The sequence below is a fragment of the Chrysemys picta genome, chromosome 14 (genome assembly GCF_011386835.1).
Source record: "Chrysemys picta bellii isolate R12L10 chromosome 14, ASM1138683v2, whole genome shotgun sequence".
Lineage (NCBI taxonomy): Eukaryota > Metazoa > Chordata > Testudines > Emydidae > Chrysemys > Chrysemys picta.
The window spans coordinates 39,693,447-39,716,043 of record NC_088804.1 but is presented as its reverse complement, the minus strand read 5'-3'; the positions used below and the strand labels follow the sequence as shown (position 1 = coordinate 39,716,043).

The 22,597-nt window shown below is 47.1% G+C and overlaps 1 protein-coding gene across 1 annotated transcript in view; it reads left to right on the top strand.

Annotated features, from left to right (window-relative positions):
- The window catches only part of SLC7A5 (solute carrier family 7 member 5), a 56,035-nt gene extending 50,835 nt beyond the window's left edge, over window positions 1-5,200 (top strand). The window contains exons 9-10 of the mRNA XM_005292240.5: window positions 1,202-1,379; window positions 4,468-5,200. Coding sequence (XP_005292297.3) covers window positions 1,202-1,379; window positions 4,468-4,523 — 234 coding nt within the window. The 3' untranslated portion in view covers window positions 4,524-5,200. The remainder of the gene's footprint in view (window positions 1-1,201; window positions 1,380-4,467) is intronic.
- Window positions 5,201-22,597: the final 17,397 nt, after the last annotated feature.

Here is a 22,597-nt window from a genome sequence, read left to right as displayed (position 1 = left end):
ATCTTCCGAGCGCACTCAAATCCCCACCAAGCCACCGATGGCCAAAAAGCAACACACGTTACAGATCTTCCCAGATCAGTGCTCCCAAGATGGCTCTTAGCAAGCAGCTTCCCTGCTGAAAGCTGGGGTCTGCTCCCTTATTTTAAGAGTACTATGGTGTTCTAAAGCAACGACCTAAATCGCTACAGCTCACGTTAGTCATCCTGCTGCATTCAGGACTGTTAGTTGAGATACTCTATAGTTTTATATGTAATGGATGGACTGAGCGTGGGACTGGGAGCCAAGAACACCTGGGTTCCAGATCCGGGTACGTCAGGGATTTGCTGTGTGGCCTTAGGTAAGTCACTTCGCCTCTCTGTGATGGAGCAGAGAAATGTCACACCAGCAGTATAGGATTGATGAGAGCCTGTGGGCCCTGAGAAGACTGATGAGCACCCAGCACTGAGTAGACTGTACTATTTGACTAGAAGGGCGTTGTGAGACTAGGCCCCCTCCACACATACATCCGCCCACGCCCGGAGGGACATGAGGCCGTGGCAGGATGCCACTAACGGTCTGGGCGCTACTCCAGATGAGTCACTACAGACTGGAAAATAGGGGCCACACCTCACACTGAAGGGACATCGGCAGGAAGTAGTCCAGAGCAGTGGACTTAGACTCTCTGCCAGAGGAACCTGCCAGTGTTGCTTCACACAGGGCCCTGGGCTGGACCAGATGGAGAGGGCGGGCCTGGGTCCCTCTACCATATCCCCTTAAGGGCTGAGACTCAGATGTGAGTGGAGTCCAGAAAGTTCCTCATCTAAGGTTAGCAACCAGGCACCTCTGCCAGGGAAAAAAGGGGCCAGAAGTCAGGCATGCTAACCACTAGGCCGCCCAGCCCTTCCAGTGCCCTATTTATGTCCTCTGTAAAACAGGGGTGATAATACTTCTGGCTCTCCAGGGTGTTGCCACGATTGAAGGATGAAGATTGATGGATGAAGAGCGTCCTATCTTCTCAAGGGAAACTAAAAATCCACAACCTCTCATTCACAGTGGTGAGCAGTCAGGGGTATCATCTTTAAAGGGTCTGTCTCAGAATCCAAACACTTCCCCTCCCAGGTCAAAACCAGGCACACACATTGCAGGGAGCTAAACTTCAATTGCCTCTGTTTCAGATCCTCCTTAACTAACTCCCCGCCCCTTTCTTGTCTCCTGTGTCCAGGTTAACCTCTTGCTGCCCATCTTCTTCATCCTGGCCTGCTTATTCCTGATCGTGGTCTCCTTCTGGATGACACCAGTGGAATGTGCTATCGGCTTTGCGATCATCCTCAGTGGGATCCCCGTTTACTTCTTTGGGGTTTGGTGGAAAAACAAACCCAAGTGGATCCTCCAAAGCATCTGTAAGTTATAACTACAGCCGTCAGCCTTTGCAGGGTGCACCTTTTGTCTTTGGCTCCATAGATAATGTTTCGCTTCTTACTAAGCATGCTATGGCAGGTAGCATTGGCTGTCATTCGTATTGCAAAGGTCTACAATGGGTTTTTAATGGGTTTCTGTTAAACAATCCAACTGGTAATCGGTGGGTCAGCTTGTGGGCCAGGCACCCAGAATGATAGTCCACCTGTTGTAATTGCAAATCACCAATCAAACATGTGAATCTTCCCCCCGCTACCCCCCAAACAGGGAAATGATGCGTTGGGACATAAATCCCTAGCGAGCTGCTGAGACTGCCTTTCTTATGCCCGCCGAAGATCTGCGGTGTCAGAGCTTTATTAGCAGAGGAAAACATCCTGCTGGGTGACGTGGGAAGGGGGATGGAGATACAGTGTCAAAATCTGAGTGCAGTGAGGCTAATTCTAAGGAAGGTGAGATCAGAATTAGCCCCCAACATGTTGTCTATTTCACATAGACAATGGAGACTGGTCCCGGTGCATTCAATGCCCTCCCTTACCATCAGTAAGATAGCACAGCCAGGGAAGGGACAATATCCTGGTAGATTCTCTTGGGAGCTTTATTTGTCAGGTATTCATGTAATATAGGTGTGTCTCAGCTGTCAATGTCTACACCACCGTGAGTGTTCAGGGATGGAAAGCTCTCTGCCTGGCACCACCTAATCTCTCTGTCTGAACAACTGATTCAAGAAAGTCAAGCTGTGTTGTCTAAGTAACTAAACTCCACCATCTGTCTGAGACTCGAATACAGCTGGCTGACCTAGAAAAGCAGACAAGCAGAAATGCCAAACCTTATCTATGTGCTTTTTATTAACAAGAAAAGTGCTTTTTAACAGTGCTCAGGACTTTACTTTTTTTTTTTTTAATTCGAAGTATCAGGCTTAGTTCTTGGTAAAGCTGTTTCCACAGCGACTGAGTTGCAAATTAGCATATTAATTATGTGCCACCAGGACAGGCTTTTAAGCAGAGAATAGAGAAAATAGTCCAAGAGCACAAAATAAGAAATCTGTCAAGTGTCTAATTAGGCACACACGAGCCTTATGCCCACATATGTATTAATATACTGTAGATAATGTGATCAGATCCAGCTCATCAGAATCCCTGTTAATTGTATCTGCCAAGATTGTCTCACGTGCAGAGAACACTCAGTGTGGTAGTGATGGCACAGAACCATTGAAACACACTTTTTAAAAAGACACGGTCAAGGTAACTTATGATTTAAAAAAAATCTTACAATTTATACCCCCCTCATAAATTTGCAGTTGAAATGTTTGCTAATTAAATTTCCTCCCCCCTCCGTTGTGCATGTGCCCCCCTCTTTTGTTGTTGCAAAGATGTGCATAAGCATTGGGCTGCACATTCTCATTTGTTGGTTGCTTGTGACAGTGCAACACTGCTGTGTCTTTAAGGAAAATGCATGTACAGGATCAGACATTCAGAACCGGGCAAGCAAAAATGCTGTCTCACAACGTGTATGCACCATTACTGTGACTCCGCAGTAACTGCATGTACAGTTCTGAAATTTGGGCCTTAATGATTTGCACATGTTAAATGGCATGTGCACATATGTACAGTAATAACTGATCATTCCCAGGAGTATGCAGTTAATCAGACTGGATTTAGAAATGTACATGTAGTCAATACACATACTCTGACACCGACATCGGATTAATTTTTACCCTTATTCTATGCACAAACTCTTGCTGTTACAGATGGAAGTTGTGGAGAAGGAGTGAGGCAACATATAGCCTTGGTACAGTAACTCCTCACTTAATGTCGTCCTGGTTAACATTGTTCCGTTGTTACATTGCTGATCAACTAGGGAACATGCTCGTTTAAAGTTGCGCAATGCTCCCTTATAACGCTGTTTGGCAGCCGCCTGCTTTGTCCACTGCTTGCAGAAAGAGCAGCCCGTTGGAGCTTGGAACCAGGGTGGACCGGCAGCCCCCCTATCAGCTCCCTTAAGTTCCCTGTGCTGCAGCCACCCAGCAGGCTATCAATTGCCGGGCATTTCAGCTGTCCCTCCCCACACTGCCATGTGCTGCTCCTGCCCTCTGCCTTGGAGCTGCTCCCGGGAGCCGCCTCCTTGCTGTGTGGGGCGGGAGGGGTGCAGCCCCCGCTCCTGTACCCCATCTCCACAGAGCAGGGGGGACACGACAGGGCTCAGGACAGAGGGAGCTTGCTGGCAGCAGCTGCTGTCTCACCTTGCTGATCTACTTAAAAAGGAGGTGTACTTAGAGTGGGGTCAGCGTACTTAAAGGGGCAATGTGTATCTCTCTCTCACACACGGTGTGTGTCTCTGTCTCACACACACACACACACACACACACACCTGTATTAGGGGGTAGCCGTGTTAGTCTGTATCCACAAAAACAACAAGGAGTCCGGTGGCACCTTAAAGTCTAACAGATTTATTTGGGCATAAGCTTTCGTGGGTAAAAAACCTCACTTCTTCAGATGCATGGAGTCACACACACACAGTGTGTGTCTCTGCGTGTGTGTGTCTGTGTCTCCACACACACACACAGTGTGTGTCTTTGTCTCTCTCTGCCATGCTGTGTTTCCTCCTTCCATTCATGCTGCCTTGTAGTGTGTGAAGCGACATTAACAACAATGTGTTAACCCTTGAAGGCTCACTCAGCCGAATGCTAGTTCATCATTTAGCAGTAAGGCATTCCCTGGGAAATATCCCACCCTCTTCCACCCTCTGACTCCACCACCGCAACCAAGCTTCACAATCATCATCGCTGTGTACAGTATTAAATTGTTTGTTTAAAACTTATACCGTGTATAAGCTTAAAGTAGCAATTTTTCAGGAACATAACTGCAACGTTAGGCAAGGCGTTACTGTATTTGATTTGCAATGAAGAGCTGTGTAGTATTTAGACAGACTCCTTTGAAAGAAAAAAGCGGGACAGCTGCCCTGTCAGGCCATTTGAGGCAGAGGACCATGAAACCAGCTACCAGCTCTCCAGGCTGAAACGAGTAAAACTTGCATTCCGGTGCCTTTAACGCGCTCTTGTTTCCTCCCATTCAGTTTCCGTGACAGTCCTGTGCCAGAAGCTGATGGAAGTGGTTCCTCAAGAGTCTTAAGGAGGAAAAGCAAAGACGTTCGGCTCGGGGAAACGCACAATATTATTTTAAAACAACGCAAAAGAAAATCTTTCTGATCCCTCATAAATCTAGATACCCTGAGCACCTTGGCAGAGCTGCTGCATCCCTGAGACTCCACTCCCTGGCGTGCCCTGCTTTCCCCTCCCTGGCCCCATCACCACCACCAAGCCAGGCAGCCGAGCAACACTTCGAAGAAGAGTTCTTAGGGTACGAATTTAATCTAGGAAGAGGAGTTTCTGCTGGTGTCCTCAAGAGGCTCCAGCCCTTCTGGTTACCGGGAAACTGATCAGGCACTCTCTGTCTGTGTGTGTGATTGATGGCTGGACTTCCGTTCTGTTTGTGCTTATTTGTTGTCGTGTTTTAATTTAAGGTTAGCATTTAGTTTCTCCATCACAGCGGCTGCAGCTGAATCTGCTAAAGGAAACAGAAATTCCAAGGCAGTCAATGTTACACATGTGCCTGTGCAAGGGATGGGGATTTCACACTGCCACAGGGCTGCAAAACAGTCCTCCAAGTCATTGTCTTTCAAATGCAACAAACCCAGCCAGCTCACCAGGCGAGATCTTTGGAAGGCTAAACACTCCTGGGCACAAGTAGACAAAACAAATGGACTGAGATAGACATGATGCTGATATTAAACAAGGACTTGCACTGATTTCAACTGGATCCCTGGCCCTTTTTTGCTGCCCCCCCATGAATTTTTTTTATTATTGTTTTTAGTGATACTAAAGCTGTAATCCATTGGATATATATATATATATATATATGGTTGGGTTTTTTCCCCCCACCTCAGGGACTCCAAGTGTTTCTGCTTTTTACCGACTTAAAATAAATATTAGCAAATTCTTAGAGATGTTTGCAAAGCAAAGATTGTTCGATAATTGGCGCACACACACACACACACAATTTCATTCTACTGGATGCTTTGGAGTCTGCCAGTGAGGTGCCATGACAGTGATACGCTAAAGCCCAGGGTGAAGCAGAATTAATGTCTCCGAGAGCCTGGCGCATGTACATGTATTTTGATTTCATTCTGATGCTGAAAAGAGCAATCTGGATCACGCTCCGTTGCCTGTTCTCTGCTGTTCAGTCTTAGCCCTCTCTTGGTTATTAGGCCAGCATGCCAGGCTACTTTTCTAGTTACACTAGTCCTATGATTATCCTTGCGTACCCGGAATGCATATCATCTACTCCTGTGAATTAGTACTGAGGTAGAGGTGAGGGTCCAAAGGGCAGCGTTTCATGGGAAGTTTAAGTTGCCTTCTGAAAAATGAGCAGAAGGCCAGGTGGTGAGATGGCTGCATTCTACATTATCCTGAAGACTGGTTCGAGTCAAGCACATACACAGCTCAGTGCCATGCCAACAAGTGGCGCACTCCATCAGCATTCGGTGTACTTGATGCTTGCTCTTAAACAAGTCATACAGAGAATGTTTGGAATGGATTCTCCTAGCTCAAACTCACAGATTGCATGTCAGTGTATTGGCTGCTGTGATGGCTTTATTAATGCAGTACTCACTGTGTTTCTTCTAGAAATGTATTCAGAGGAAATGGGACTAAGTAAGTCTGGGGTGGAGGGAAATGTGAGTGTCCCCAAACGGGGGATCCTCAGGGGTCACTTTGCTACCCATCTACCATCAGTTTGACTGATGTTCTATTTCTCTCACGGCTCCTAGAAGCAATGCTGGAAAAGTGCTCCTTCACGTAAAACTGCAGCACCAGATTCTGGTTGGCTGGCATTAGACCTTCTTTCTAGGACGTTCTGCCTTCCAGAGGGTGGCACTGCTTTGGATGCCGACCAGGATCTGCAGTTCTATGGACCATGTGAATGTGTGTCTGTTTTCTGGGTGACTACAGGGAGCCAAAACTTTCCCATTCCAATTTGAATATAGACTCTTCTGCTCGCATACAGAGTGCTGTAACCTGTTATATTGCCATGTAGTCAGGGTCATTCTCTTAAGGACTGGATTGGTTCCTTACCTAAAAAATCTGTCTCTTTAGCAGGACGCAGGGCCCCAAATTCTGTAACAAATTGCCCTGAACTCATCTGTGTGAAAGGTGATGTTCTCTTTTAAAAGCAAAAGTATATTTTCCTTAAGTGAGCTGTGCTAGTCCCTTCCAGAGTCGCCTTTATGCTTTTGCCTGGCCATTCCCTCCCTTAGAAAAGGGTCATTAAACTTGTGCCCTGCAGTACTGTTTTTTTGTAAAGCAAGATATTTTGAAGTAGTAACCCTGTAGAGTTAGGGGCTTAGAACTCTGCCTCTGTCAGGTGTGTGTCTGCTTTGTTTTGCATTCTTTTGTCAGCATGGAAGATTTCTGGAAAGAGAGGCAATAAGCATATTGAAGCCTTTAGTCGATGCACTGTCCTTTTATGAAGCTGTGTTGCCAGGAGGCTTGGCAGCTTGTAGCAATTCCAGACAGCAGCGTCTCCTAAGACCATCCGGAGAAAATGACCAATAGTTGTAGTTAAATCAACAAGTTTATATAAGCAGCACTGTTGCTGCCATTTAAAAAAAAAAAATTCTCCTTGTTCTTAGTAAGTATGATTGGCGGAGTGGATGGCTCATTTGTCCTGTAAAATATCTCACTGTTAGGTCAGCTATTCCAATCCAACCTGGGTCGGTAGTGGCACATCTGATAGCTGTTGAGGGGAACTCTGTGCAGTGGGTTGGTAGGTCTCAGACCATTCCTAGTGGACAGGTGAACAACTCATGGGCCAGGGAATCTGAGCTCCTCTCCTCCAGATCAGGGTTGAGGTGCTTTGGCAGGACAGGGACGGGAAATTTGCACTGCCACTGCATGTGCAGTCAGTACCTCTTCTGCGGACAGAGCACCTCAGGCAATCCGACACCTTTCACTCGTGCTAGATTTTCTTTTCTCTTAGGGTTTAGTGTTCTTCGGACCAGCCACATGGGGTACCAGGCTTGAATTTCTTGACTTGGGCTCTAGCCCCCTTGGCTGGCAGGGACTTTAAGTGCCATGTAGCCAACTGCAGAATTATCAGGGGTGGGAAGAGAGAGGGTTTTTCATCCCTCCCCCACCCCAAGCTGAAGTAAATTAGTAGCTATGCTGAAGCCACAAAAAGTTCAGATCTGGCTCCAAACCTCCCCAGAGTTTTGGCATCGCTTGGTTTGGACCCATCTCTACACTAGCTTCAAGGGTGAAGAAGAGATGAAAATGGATTTCCTCTTGTTTAACCTTTAAGACCTATGTGTAAAGAAGGGTTTTCACACCGGGGAGTTCCTTTTTCATTTTTTTTAACAAGTCTTAATTAAAACCTCAACCTGCTTGCTTCTCTTGAAGAGCTTTCCTTCCTGACATCCACTCACAGTGAAGAAGTTTCTCTCAGGTCAGTCTGCGTGCTCCTGCGGTGAAATCACAACGCTCCGTTATGACATCAGCATTGTTCCTATGGCAATAACTATATCCTAAAAACAACTGCTGTGTCACCACAGGATGAGGCAGGAGGAGTATCTGGTAGGCCAAGGTTGAAATCTCATTCTGAGTTTTCCCAGTGTGCAAGTTCATCTTTCAGGGACCAGACTGATTGTCTTGGAAGGGAATCCCAGGTAGTCCTTTTCGTCCAGAGGATGGTGGCCTCTGGATGGTATTTTGGGGGGTTGGGGAGGGAATGGGTAAAGGGGTAAAACTGAATGAATTTTCTTTGGGGAGAAAAAAAGTTGAAAGCAGTTTTGGCAAAGAGAAGAAATTGCTGTTACAAATATAGATGCTGTCAGCAGAATCTACATCCCAATGCTAAGGTGCATAACTATCATTCAGAAGCTTTGAGGCTGGACTTGTTAAGCTAGGATAGAGTACATCCAATGAAAGACCTCTGCTGCCTTTCTGATCAAAAGCCGGGTGAAATGTGCCAGCTGATGGGGCATGAGGAGCTGAGAGTGGGTCTGGAGAGACTGCATATAAATCATCTAGACTAGACATGGTTTTGCCTGTGATCAGTCATCCTATTGTATGTTCTGGGTGACCCAAAAGAGAGAGGCTATCTCTCTCCTCGCACACACTCAAACGAAACCACAGTGAAAGTGTCATTGTTACTTGTAAAATACTAATGACTATTTGATGTTGCCGTTTAGTAAATTTCCCCAACCAGTGAAGTATCTTGTAAATGAATTTTATAGCATAGTGTTGTGCAGTTGTGACCCCAACAGCTACAGCTTACTGTAGTGTTAATAGAATAGAGTGTATGGGACCATGGCAACTAGTTTTTAGGATTAATTGCAGGGAAATAATTGTCACTGAATGTTCATGGCAAGCTTCCCTTATTGTTACCTAGAGGGTAAGGGAGAGAGGTCCTTGATTCAATGGGCACATTCCCCAGTGCGTTATAGGGCTCTGCCTCTTTCTCCCTCCCCCAACCCATAAACATCCACCCTAATTGAAATGAGACTATGCCCTTACTACCCACATCCATCCTGGCAAAATAATGCAAAGGAAACCATGCCAGCTGGGATTTCATAGAGATGGTGTCAGGGGTTTAACTGTGGCTTCAGTGTAAATTCTGGAGGGCAGGTGAAATACAGTGGGTGGTGTGTTATTTTTAAAAAAAAAACGTTATCCTGGCTAATTAAACTTCCTGCAGTATGTGCAGCATTTCCCCTTCCGAATATCGTGTCGTGGTAAACAGGGTTTTATTTTTAGTGGCACGCACTGTACATACCTTGTTGCTGTCCAGCAAACTTTAAAGATCGTCCAATTTGATTGAAACCCGTATTAAATTGCTCTGTTGTTCTTCCCTGCTTCAAGCAATGCTGACAGCTGAGATGGGAGTGTATCTGAAATTCCTTGGTGTGACTTTCTTGCGGTCAGTTTGTCTCTAGTGCTGGATTGTGACATAGACTGGAGAGGTGGAGCAGGCTGTGCTCATTAACGCTACAGATTCATAAATAATTTGGCCATTGGCAGTGATTGGAAGGAAGACGGTACCTGATGATTTGAAGATGTTTCTGGAATGCATATTTAGGTTTGTCTGAACATGACAGGGTCATTTTCCATTTAGTGGTGACCTTGGGAGGTCTTTTCCCTTTTGTCTGTGAAAGCCCCCTGAAACCTTAAACAGATGGTACCGTATTCGGTGGTAGTCATTCCAAACGCTACCATTTACAAAACACTAGAGAGCCTCTATTACGAGGCACTACTGCATTTTCATAAAAGGGTTGCGTAACTCCCCTTTCAGTGACATCAAAGGGAAGGCTAAAAGAACTGCTGAACCACTAAGAATTTTTTTTAATTTAAAAAATATATTGAAACAATGTTCTTAAAGTTTGAGTCCTCTATTAGAGCTGAAATGAGGCAGGCCAGAAGTGAGATGGCTTTAATTTCCTCCAGGACCTTTGCTGAAGCTCACGCACTGAGCTGTCTGACATTTTTCACATCAGCAGGACTCTCTGGAGTCAATTACAGCCTTGTATTCACACTGGGAGCCCACATAGTATCTGCTTTATCCAGCTGCAGGAAGTGGCATCTTCCCGAGGGGACAATGGAGTTCAAGATACTGACTTCAGGCCAAACCTCAACACTCCTTCAGGTGAAACTCCCATGGAAGTTATAAAGTTCCCTAGGCTGCTGCATATTTCATGGAGGCTGCACCCAGTTGTGGCCGTGGTGAATTTGGTCTCTTGATTTTCATGGGTATTTTGCCTGCGTGAGAACAGTAGCACGTGGGTTTGTGGGGCCTGATCATGAAAGATGCTTAGCTCCTCTCAGTTTTCACTGACTCCACGGAGAGTCACAGGTGTTCAGCCTCACTTTGGCTCGGGCCATGGTAGGGGAGTTTCTCACCATTCTCTACACTGCGGCATTGGGAGCTGTAGTGTAGATGGGCACTGGCTGCTGCCGGGGATCTAAGCAAGATGTCAATCAGTCCTGCTTTGAACAGGGTGACGGTGCTCAAGGTAATGGTGGCAACTGGCAGCCCATCTAATAGGGCTCTCAATGTTTCTAGCACTGGTAGAGCTGAACCGTTGTTTTTAACAGTGAGGAATATTTAGATGATGTCCCTAGTGTTAGATGATGGCCCTTTAGAGACCTGCTGTTCACAGGTCCTGTCCTTAGCTGCTCTTGATCACTGTTGTTCCTTGCTTTAGAAAGGATGTCACTCCCTCCAGTTGTAGTGTTTAATACAAAAAATATTTTTTTAAATATTGAATTAATTGCAAAAGGCCGAGGGAGCCTTTATACCAAAATTATTCCTTTAGTGTGACATTCACCCCAGTGCAGAAGATCTGCACAATGTCCTGCGTGCCATATTCAGTCCCATGTTGAGGGGCCAAGTGATGCAGATGGCTTTGGGTTTTCTGCACCGTGATGAATTTCACGTATAGGGAGAACTTTGCCCCTTGTTTGTTCAGAAGGACAGCGTGAAGACTAAGTCCCATTTAAGCCCTTAAAATAGGGAGTTTTAAGTGTTGTGTAGGCCTCGCGCTGGCCCTCTGAACAAAAACAGGGTGAATTTTGCACCTAGTGAATAATCTGACTTTTTAGAAATGTCTTTCTTTTAAAGATAATATAAGTTTTTTGTTGTTGTTTGTTGTTTTAATTTTCTTAGCAAACAAAAAATATAGATCTAGGTTAGGATTTTGTTACACCTGGTTGCTTTTTTAAAAAAAATTACTAATTTTATGGTTGATCTAGATGATTTTCTGTTCACTTTAATGGGTAAATATCTTTAGTCTTAATATTTCTACAGTAAGTGCTGTCTATTTACAAAGTTTGCGTTCTTGTCAACATGGCTATTCCAAGATTGACCTAGAGTGCTGTTCTATCAGTCATTAGTAACTTAATCAAATTGCCTTGTAAAATGAAATGTCTAATGCAATGTATTATTTTTCTCTAGTATTTCTAAATTCTTTTATTGTTTCTGGTTAACAAGTCTGTTACATTAGAATGTTTTGGTTTTTATTTGATCGTTGAAATATGAATTATAACTGTTGTTGCTGGTCTTTGCCTTGAAAACTTTTATTTGCAAAAAATTGCCTGCTTTGTCTTTTTTTTCCTTAAAAAAATCATAAATCTAATGATGTCATTTGACATGGACCTCTGAATTGCATTTTCAAGGGTTCCGCTTGCAGATGGGTGCTGGCATAGTAATGTAACGTAACAAAGATAATTTGCACTTCCATATCAGCTTCATTCAGAAGATCTCAAAGCCCCTCACTGACATGAGGTTTTGTCCTCTACTAACTGCCTTATCAACTGTTTATTATGAGCCCCATTTTACAGATGGGGAAATGAAGGCAGAGAGAAGTGGTATGACCTGGGATAAGTCAATGAAGTCTGCGCTGAAGCTGGGAAAAGAATCCAGATGTTGTAACTCCTGAATCTTGAACCACTGTTGTTCATTTCTGTGTGTTCTGATAGATGGGACTAGACTTGTCAATGGGCAGGAGAAATCTGGAAAGCAGTAATGCTGAAAGAGACCTAGGTCTGACAGTGAGACAGATTATCATGTGATAAAAGTACCCCATCCCCTAAAAAAACCCTCTGCATGTTTGGGCAGCATAAACAGAAGGATGGTGTCCTGCAGTTGGGAAGTAATAGACCTTGGCAGAAATCTTTCTGCAAACTGGAGGGAAGTTCAGAGAACAGCAATAAAAAAGAGTCAAGTTTGCTTGAAGATATGCGGTGAGATTAAAGGTGCTAAATAGGTATAGCTTGGCTAAGAGACAACAAAAGCAGGTCATGACACCAGCCTACAAATACTTGAAGTCTGTGAACACTAATGAGAAAGGGGAATTCGCTAGGATGGGACTAGTCTGTATAATACAGGAGTAGATGGAATAAATAAAAGGATAATTTAGTGCTGAATAAATTAGTGCAAGGATAATTAAATATAGGGATGATGCAATTTACTAAAGGGATAATCGAGGCTGGCAAAATCAGTGAGATACATTGGGCTGTGAGTAGGTCCCTCAAGGGAAGTGATGGAAGCTCCACTTACAGCTAAACTGGATGAAACTCTAAAAAATGAGTTATTCTTATGTCATTCATCTGTAGTGTGCCAGACACAAAATAAAGATGGTTCCTGCTGTGGAGCCCTTGGAAATACCATGCAGATAAATATGAACTCCCCAGTCCAGTTGTCCCTGGTTCTGTTGGAGAACGGCTTGCGGGTCTCCAGACATGTGTGCCGTCGGCTCTTAATCGAAAGGGTGGGGCTACTGACTCTAACACTTTCAACCCAGTGTTCATTAGGTGTTGAAACTAAATAGCTGTAGACAAAACTAAACAAAAAGCAATTTTAGACAGTCCCACAAAATTGCTTCTCAAACTTGTGCAGATTTCACTCTTGTGATGGTATCATTTTGCTGGTTCCCTATCACCCTCATTATGTTCCAGGGTTCACAAGATCTGAATTTCTAATGCGGACAACATTTGTGTAGGAAGGAATGACCATAAACCTTCCATGCCTTTTTCTGCATCTTAAATATAAAGAAGCATAAACGGGCAGGGTCCAGTTTATTTTTCCATTTGGAGGCCACCTTTGACTTCTCCATTAGTAACTGTCTGTCCTAAGCAAGCATGGCTGAATGTAGTGCTGGCTCTGAAAGCAGACATCAAAGCCCTACTGGGAATAGTCCCCTGACATTTTAAGCCAAAGTGGCCTACATGAGAACGGCCATACTGGGTCAGACCAAAGGTCCATCTAGCCCAGTATCCTGTCTACCAACAGTGGCCAATGCCAGGTGCCCCAGAGGGAGTGAACCTAACAGGTAATGATCAAGTGATCTCTCTCCTGCCATCCATCTCCATCCTCTGACAAACAGAGTCTAGGGACACCATTCCTTACCCATCCTGGCTAATAGCCATTAATGGACTTAACCTCCATGAATTTATCCAGTTCTCTTTTAAACACTGTTATAGTCCTAGCCTTCACATCCTCCTCAGGTAAGGAGTTCCACAAGTTGACTGTGCACTATGTGAAGAAGAACTTCCTTTTATTTGTTTTAAACCTGCTGTCTATTAATTTCATTTGGTGACCCCTAGTTCTTATATTATGGGAATAAGTAAATAACTTTTCCTTATCCACTTTCTTCACATCACTCATGATTGTATATACCTCTCATATCCCCCCTTAGTCTCCTCTTTTCCAAGCTGAAAAGTCCTAGCCTCTTTAATCTCTCCTCATATGGGACCCTCTCCAAACCCCTAATCATTTTAGTTGCTCTTCTCTGAACCTTTTCTAGTGCCAGTATATCTTTTTTGAGATGAAGAGACCACATCTGTATGCAGTATTCGAGATGAGGGCGTACCATTGATTTATATAAGGGCAATAATACATTCTCAGTCTTATTCTCTATCCCCTTTTTAATGATTCCTAACATCCTGTTTGCTTTTTTGACCGCCTCTGCACACTGCGTGGACAACTTCAGAGAACTATCCACGATGACGCCAAGATCTTTTCCCTGATTTGTTGTAGCTAAATTAGCCCCCATCATATTGTATGTATAGGCCTCTTTCATATGAAGACGTTGTATAACAAAATAATTAAGTGGGAGGTTTGGGAGAGGATGAAGCTTTTTTTGGTACATGCTTAAGGCGAAATAACTCTGCATTAGCGTCTTTTGTGAGTACATGGCAATTTTCACTGCATCAACACAAGGAGTATCTTGTGTTTAATTTGCAGTTAAATCTCTTGTCTTTATACTCCACCCCATGGAAACAAATCTCAAAAGAAGAACATATATCCCCATGCTTTTGTGGTGAGCAGGCTGCAGAGGGACCATTATGTGAAAACGTTGCCAGCTGTTAATTTCCAAAATCCCTGTATTATGGGGGTGTGCGAAACTATAAGGAAAGTATTGGGAAAACGGGTGCATTTTTCAATAGTGGGAGTAACAGATGCAGGCGTTACCTTTTTAGAGGAAGGCAGTGGGGTTGGGTGGTTAGCTTGGGACTCAGGAGAGCTGGGTTCTGTTCCTGGGCAAGCCACTTCCCGCACATGAATTGATACCTACCCCTTTTGTGTAAAAACATTGTTATTTACTATTTGTATTACCACAGTGCCTAGGATTCCTGTTCGTGCACTGGGACCCCATTGGACTAGGTCCTGTACAAACCTAGAACAAAATCACTGTCCCTCCTCTCAGGGTTGTGCAGTCTAACATCTTTGAGATTGACAGAAGAAAACTGCTATTTAAGAGCTAGGTGGTGGTGTTGTTGTTAATGTCACTGTGACTGCTTCATCAGACCTTCACGTTTGATGTTACCAGATGAGATCCATAGCTGCAGAGTCTAGTCTCAGTAAGAATCTTAACTCTTACATATTGTGTGTGAAGACTAGGACCGTGAGAAAAGTTTGCTTTGGGGCTGGAGCTCCCTCCCCTAATTTAAGTGCCTTTTTAGCTAGATGCCTCCTTAATGGACTGCCTTGCAAGGAACCTCGCTCCCAAGTGAAATGAGTTCTGCCAGTGTGTTTGTCTCTGAAAGTCAAATTGGATTCACATTTTGCCCTGGGATCTACAATGACTCCTGTTGTCTTAGAGCCTGGCTCAAATATGCATTGCAGGGAAATTGTTCCTGGATTTGGATCAGTTGAAACCCCACTTAATACCCACCAATTACCCATCCCGTATTCCAATTGTTGTGCCCTACAGATATTTGAATCAGAAGCTAGCTGGTAAGCATTAACATTAGAACAACTCAGGGGTAAAGGAGGTTGCTAGGATATGTTAAAAAGAAGGGGGGGGGTATTTGCGAATGATTTCAAAGAAAATAGCCAACTTCTGTTTTGCTTAAAGAGCTCTTTTGCAATCCATCCTTTTAAAACAAATTGCCTGCATCTGCTTTGAAGCCTGAGTCTAAGGCGATGTCTACACTGGCAATTGAATGACAAAACTTTTGTCTTTCAGAGGTGTTAACCCCTCTCTCCCCCCCCTCCCCGACAAAAGTTTTGCCAGTGACAAGCACCAGTGTGAACAGCACAAACACCGCTTGTTGAGGGTGGAAGATTTTTGTCGCCAGGAGAGCCGACAAATAGCAGCTACACTGCGTGACTTTTAGCGGCACGGCTGTAGCCACACAGCCATGTCGCTAAAAGCTTGTCGTAGGCATAAGCCACGGGAGCTTCTCTGGGGTAATGTGAATCATATAAGAACAAGTTTACATTTGTTCTTTGGTCTTTTTTAAGATCTCTCCTACTGCGTGCTATAGGTGAGATTTTCAAAATGCCTAAGGGTGCAAGTCCCATTACAAGTCACAGGTACAGATGCTTTTAACCCACTTAGGGCCAGATTTTCAAAGGTATTTAGAAGTGTAAAGATGCAGAGAGGTGTCCAGTGGGATTTTCAAAAGCACTTAAGCAGGTTAGGTGCCTATCTCCATCTTTGGGCACCTCAATACCTTTGAAAAATCCCACCTTGTTTGTCTGTTCATTTGCCTAGTACAGTAGCTTGATCTGGATGTGCCCTCTAGGGACTACAGCAGTGTAAGTGAGTAATAACGATCCTTCATCATCCTAAGATCCATGGCTCTGTTACAACAGGTATTTTAGCCAGGTTGCAGCTTGGGGCTAGAACCAGTCCTGTCAATCACTGGCAGCAGGGAAATGTCCCCCAGCATTCCCAGCAGTTGTGTTGGGCCTCTGTGGCGGCAGACAGGCAGCTCCCCCAGTCCTCCCTGCTGCAGAGTTTTTATGAGGAAAATTCCAATCTTTTGTTTTCAAACTTCTGACTAATTAAGAATGACTAACAAGCTGGCTCAATAAATCCCAGCTGTGTCCCAGGCCTGTGGTTGCATCTGGGGGAATTTCCCCCTTAGCTCTATTTCCCTGTCTGAGGCATGTTGCTGTGGCAGCTGTCCCTGCGGGTTTGAGGGAGGGAGGGAGGCCCAACAGGCATAAGGAAAGGTCAGTCTCCCGGTCTGCCTCCCCATACTGAAGCCTTCCCTGTGGACAGAATACTGTTTCCCCCCTCACCGCTGTGTTGGAAGGGTTGTCGCAGCTCCCTCTCCCTTGGGTAGGTAAGGAGCTGGGGAGGAATTGAGAAGTTGGCTCTGATTGGCATTGTCTTAGCTGCGCAGTCTGGTAAGAAGTCACCCCAGCCACCACCCCCCGGGCAGGGAAGAAGTTGGGTAGCATTGGAAAAACTAGCTTCAGCAGCAAGTGGCTTTCCCTCCCTCATCTGCATGAGGGGAGTGACACCAGGAGGGCAGCAATCCAGAGGTAAGATGGTACCTAAGTCCCGCGAGCTATCACCAGCATCCAGGCTCCAGACTGCAGAACTCAGCCTACGCCATGTCCCGTCAGGCAGCCTGATGGAGGGCACTAGGCACTGCCAAAGCATCACTGCCCTTCAGACTCTGCCCTTCCTCCTGCTGCCACCTCAATAACAAATCTCCCAAGAGCTCCTCTCTGATGCCCTAGGACTAGGCTGGGACCTTTGGGGGAAACAGACCCTTCTGGCTCGTGTGGTAGAGCGCTGGGACCTCCCACCCTCGACAAGCCAGTCTCTGGGCATCCAGTTTTGTGGGAGTTCATTCCCAAATCCTAGAGGGCTCCTTGAGAGATCTGGAGTGAGAGGGGAGACAATAAGTCCATATAACTCTGTATCCCTCCTGTGCTCTGGAAAAACATGAGAGGAATGGAAACACCTGGAGTATGGGCTATTGTGCTATCTACCGCTGCGGGTCGTTATTCTCCTCCATATGGACTATCATGCTCAGCTTAGGGTTGCCAATTGTCTAATCTCACAAACCCAAACACCCTTGCCCTGCCCCTGCCACGCACCTTCTCTGAGGCCCCGTCCCCACTCACTCCATCCCCCCTCCCTCCATCGCTCGCTCTCTCCCACCCTCATTCACTTGCACCAGCTGGGGGAGGTTGGGGTGTGGGATGCAGGCTCTAGGAGGGAGTTTGGTTGCTGGGTGCGGGCTCTGGGCTGGGGCAGGAGGTTGGGGTGCAGGAGGGGGTGAGGGGTGCAGGCTCCAGCCGGGCAGCGCTTACCTCAGGTGGCTCCTGAAAGGGACCGGCACATCCCTCTGGCAGTGGCTCCTAGGCTGGGGGACCAGGAGGTCCTGCGGAGTCGGTGCTTGGGGCGGGACAATGTGTGGCGATCCCCTGCCGCCCTCCCTAGGAGCCATAGGGACGTGCTGGCCACTTTCGGGAGCGGCACAGAGCCAGGGCAAGCAAGGAGCCTGCCTTAGCCCCGCTGCGCCGCCAGACTTTTAGGGCCTAGAAACTCCCAGTTTGATTTCAGTGGCCTCCGGGAAATAGAGCCCGATGCTGGGAGACTCCCGGCAAAACCGGGAGGGTTGGCAACCCCTAGCCTAGCTGCTGCTGCAGGTTGCCATGTCCTTCTGACCAAGAGAAGTCCACCACCGCTTACTGTTCCTTAGCTCTGAAGGGACAATCGGGAGAGCAGCCCAGATGTGGAAGCCCAAGTAGGAAGTAAAGGCCTATTAAATGCACCAAAAAAAAAAAAAAGACTGAATAATTAAGGTCCATTCTGCATAATCCTTGGTGGAATATGGAGGAGTGTAACCCACATTAGTACCAGCGATGCTCTTTGCTCCCCTCTAGTGGGAAGGGAGGACCGTTAAGACATTGCCCTGGGGCTCAGGAATCCTGAGTTCAATTTTCTGATCTGCCACAGACTTCCTGAGTGACCTCTAGCCTCTCTGTCCGGCAGCTCCCTCGCTGTAAAAATGGGGCTACTAGTAAATTCCCTTCTCACAGGGTTGTGAGGACAAATATGCTGATTGTGAGGTGTTTGGATACTATGGTGATAGGGTCATGCCGATACCTAGACCATGGAAAGACAGGGATGGGTCTCCTACTGTCCCCAAGTGAGGTTCTGTGCAGACAGGACTGGAACCCGGGTCTCTGGGATGGCCAACGCCTCCACGCTGCTACCTGGCAGCCATGATAGGACCATATGCATTATCACTGTGGAGATAAATACCATAGGAACGATAGCTTTGGTGGGCCAGACTGACAGCTTTTCTTGTGGCCCCTGATTGGTCCAGGTGCCCTATTTAAGCCCAGGAAGAGATCCCAGAAGTGTCTGTGCAAAGAAAGGATCCCCTTTCAGCTGAACTGACAGACCTGCTTCTCAGCTTGTTCTCGGGCTCCCAGCTCTGAACTTGACCCTGACACATGGCTAGACGCTGACTCCTGGCCCTGGTTCTGACCCTTGGCTTTCCTCCTTTCTCTTGGCTTTCTCTCTGACCACTGGGCCTGACTCCAGTCCTGGTCCTCCCTGCTAGGCCAGAACACCTACGTCCTGCCTGTGGACACCCCGAGCTAATAACATTAGATCCAGAGGCCCTAGGTTCACTCCTCAGAGGACCCACCCACTGGGTCAGCCAACAAGGTATGCTGTAAGGCAGGAGGACTGCGTAATTTTTCACTTCGCTTGTGTAAATGCAGAAGCTATTTTTATTTATTTGATATTTTAATTGGTCAGTTCTGCCTGTACCTTGCGCTACGTCCATCACTCAATTAAAATTGAAAATGAATCACAGTATCATCAGACAAGACGCTGTTCAGAAAACAGACTTCTAAACAACTGTTCACATACTGTACTTATCATATCCTTTCCAAAGTTGCTAAGCTCCAGGGTAGTTTGCAATAGCGCATTTCATAGGGTAAGAATAACAATGACATGTATAGGTGCTCGTGCTGAAAGGCCTCTCTGCGTGCCGTGACAAAATTATAAGAAACAGGCCCTATGCCTATAAAAAACCCTAACAGCTTAATTATGTGCTGGTTAAACTAAAACGTTACTCACTTTGAGCACGTTTGAATGCTGGTTTGTTTTGTCAATTTAGCAGGCCAGGCTCCAGGTTTTAATGCTCTTAGGAGGGAACTTAGGGTGTGAGGAGAAGAATTTGTGTAGAGGCCTCTTCTGCTAACCAATGCAGTTTAATCAAATAGTGTAACTGCTGCCTGATGGAATAACAGGTCCTGCCTCTGAGGCTCTGTTGATAGCCGCTTTTCTTCCTAGACTTGGGCTAACGAAAGCTCATAAATCAGGCCTGAGCATTTTAAGCATTCGGGAGGCTTGTCACTGTGATGAGAAACATGAACGTGGTGGTGCATGCTAGATCCTCAGTGTAACTAAGCTGCAAACAAAGACGTCAGTTTGGTATCAAATATTTCCTTTTGAGGACCGAGCGTGCCTTAGCCAGGTGCTGCACAAATGAGGAAGCTACTGCTGACTGTGAGTGACTCAATCCCCACAATGTAGTGGTAGAAAATAAGCAAAACAGGGACAGGCATGCAAGTACTTGAGAGAAAGGCGGCTGCTGGCTCTTTGCTTTCATTAAACAAATGTTGGCAAACTAAGTACATATGTAAAAGAGGCGAAGTCGTCGTCCAGGGACAGAAAACGGTGTGCAACCTTTAGACAGTCAAGAGTTTGTGTCAAATGAGAAAATCAGGCAGCTACATTATTAGGGTTACCATATTTCAGCAAGCAAAAAAGAGGACGGGAGGAGCCCCGCCATAGTCCCGCCCCCGTCCTGCCCTAGCCCCGCCCCTGCCCCTCCCACCTCCCCCCTCAGAACCCCCAACCCTCCCCCCCGCTCCTTGTCCTCTGACTGCCCCCTCCTGGGACCCCTGCCCCTAACTGCCCCCCAGGACTCCACCCCCTACCTAAGCCTCCCTGCCTCTTGTCCCCTGACTGCCCCCTCCTGAGACCCTCCCCCCATCCTAACTGGCGACCTAGGACCCTACCTGTACTCTGACAGCCCCAACCCTTATCCACACCCCCACCCCCAGGCAGACCCCTGGGACTCCCACGCCCCATCCAACCACTCTCCACCCGAACAGCCCCCCCCCAGAACTCCCGACCCATCTAAACCCCTCTGCTCCCTGTCCCCTGACTGCTCTGATCCCTCTCCCCACCCCTGCCACCTGACAGCCCCCCCAGAACTCCCAAACACCCCCCCGCTCCTTGTCCCCTGACTGCCCCCTCCTGGGACTCCTGCTCCTAACTGCCCCCCAGAACCCCACTCCCTACCTAAGCCTCCCTGTTCCTTGTCCCCTAACTGCCCCCTCCTAAGACCCCCCCAAATGCCCCCAGAACCCTACCCCCTACCTTGTACCCTGACTGCTCAAAACCTTATCCACACCCCCAGCCCCAGAAAGCCCCCCCGAACTCCCGAACCCCGCCCCCCGTCTCTTGACTGCCCCCTCCAGAACCTCCCTGCCCCTTCTCCGACCCCCTGGTCCCCTTGTTGTTGGTCTTCGCCTAAGGTCTCTGTGAACTTGCTCAGGAACGGCCTGAGCCGTTCGTTCCGGCACCCTGGGCAGCAGTGGGGGAGGAGCTCCAGACTGCCAGAGGCCATCTGCGAATGCAGGGAGCAGGGCCGGCTCTAGGATTTTTGCTGCCCAAAGCAAAAACAATTTCGGCCGCCTCCCCCTCTCCCCCCGTTCTTTAATTACCCCACCCCCGGCCCCGCCTCAACTCTGCCCCTTCCCCAAATCCCCAGCCCTGCCTCCTCCCCCCAGGCTCTCAAGCCTAGGAGGGAGGGATGGGGAGAAGCGGCGCCGCGCCGCGGCCGCTCAGGATCTCCCCTTCCCTCCCAGGTTTGAGAGCCTGGGAGGGAGGGCGAGTAGTGGCGCGTGAATCAGCTGTTTCGCGTGCCGTGGCAGCAGCAGCGGAGGTGAGCTAGGGCGGCCAGGGCACATTTTTAGGGGCGGCATTCTGGCGCCGGCCATGCCGCCCCTAAAAATGTGCCGCCCCAAGCACCAGCTTGTTTTGCTGGTGCCTAGAGCCGGCCCTGGCAGGGAGGCAGGGAGGGATTGATCTCTGCTGCAGGGGAAGTGGAGGAGGGGCTCTCTCTGGCTGTCAGAGCCCATGTAAGTGGCACCATCCGGCCAGCTGCCCTGTTAGCCGCGCGCGCTCTGCATGGGGGGGGGGAAAGTCCGGACATTTACAAATTCCCCCCGGACACTATTTTTAGCTCAAAAAGCCGGACATGTCCGGGGGAATCCGGACGAATGGTAACCCTATACATTATTATATGTACAGGAGTTTGTAGAAAAATCCTCCTGCCTGGCAAAGTCTGATCACAGATAAAGATGTGAAAGAAAGGCCTGACTTAGAGGGAAAAGAAAGTTCCAACTCTATGACCCACCTTGTTCTTTCTCCTCCCATTGACACTGGCAACAAAGGGGTTAGTTAGTACTAGTTGTGCATTTGTGAGGCCTGGGTCAGGTGATTGTAAAAAGGCTCAGTGATCCCAAGAGAACATACCGTGCTGACCGCAAGCTCCAGAGAATCAGGAGCAGTGCAAATTGCTTATTGCACTTTGCAATATGTCAGAAGTAATGGGGGGGAAAAGGAAGCAACATTTCATCCCCAAACTGGCCCAATCCATAATAAAATCAGCAACAAATACTGATTTTTGGCTTGAAGCAAATCGTGCGAATGCTGCCAAACTGCAACTATTGTAACTTGATTTTGGTTTTGCACCTTTTTATCAGCTTTGTTAAAGGAACTGGGGGCTAATGAAACTTTGGGCCCATATGTTGTCCTGAAGCCACATCCTGGCGCTTTGTCCGAAATCTCATGGCCATCAATGTGTGTTCTGTCACTGCTTGAGGGCATTATAGTAAATAAGAGGGCCGAACCTCTTCTCACTTACCAATATAACTCTATTGCTTCAATGGAGATACTGATTTTCACTCCCGTAAGGGCTTGTCTAAATGTGGAAGCTATTCTGGAATAAGGTAGGGTGAGCAATTAAAGCGCTATAGCTAATAAAAGTGTCCACATTAGCACTTTAAAGTGCTCAAACTTGCTGCGCTCAGGGGGGTGATTTTTCACACCCCTCAGCCAGCAAGTTAGAGCGCTATACAATGTAAGTGTAGACAAGCCCTTAAAGCGCTGTAATTAAACCGCTGTTGCATGTCCACACCAAGCTCCTTGTGTCGCTGGAGCGCAGTGCACTGTGGGCAGCTATTTCACTGTGCAACTGGCCGCAGGGTTCTTTGGGAAGGGTTTGCAATGCCTCATGGGGCAGGTACAGCGTCACATGATGCAGATTTCTCGATCCCATTGTTTCATGGGCCTCCTACTAGATTGCCAGCTG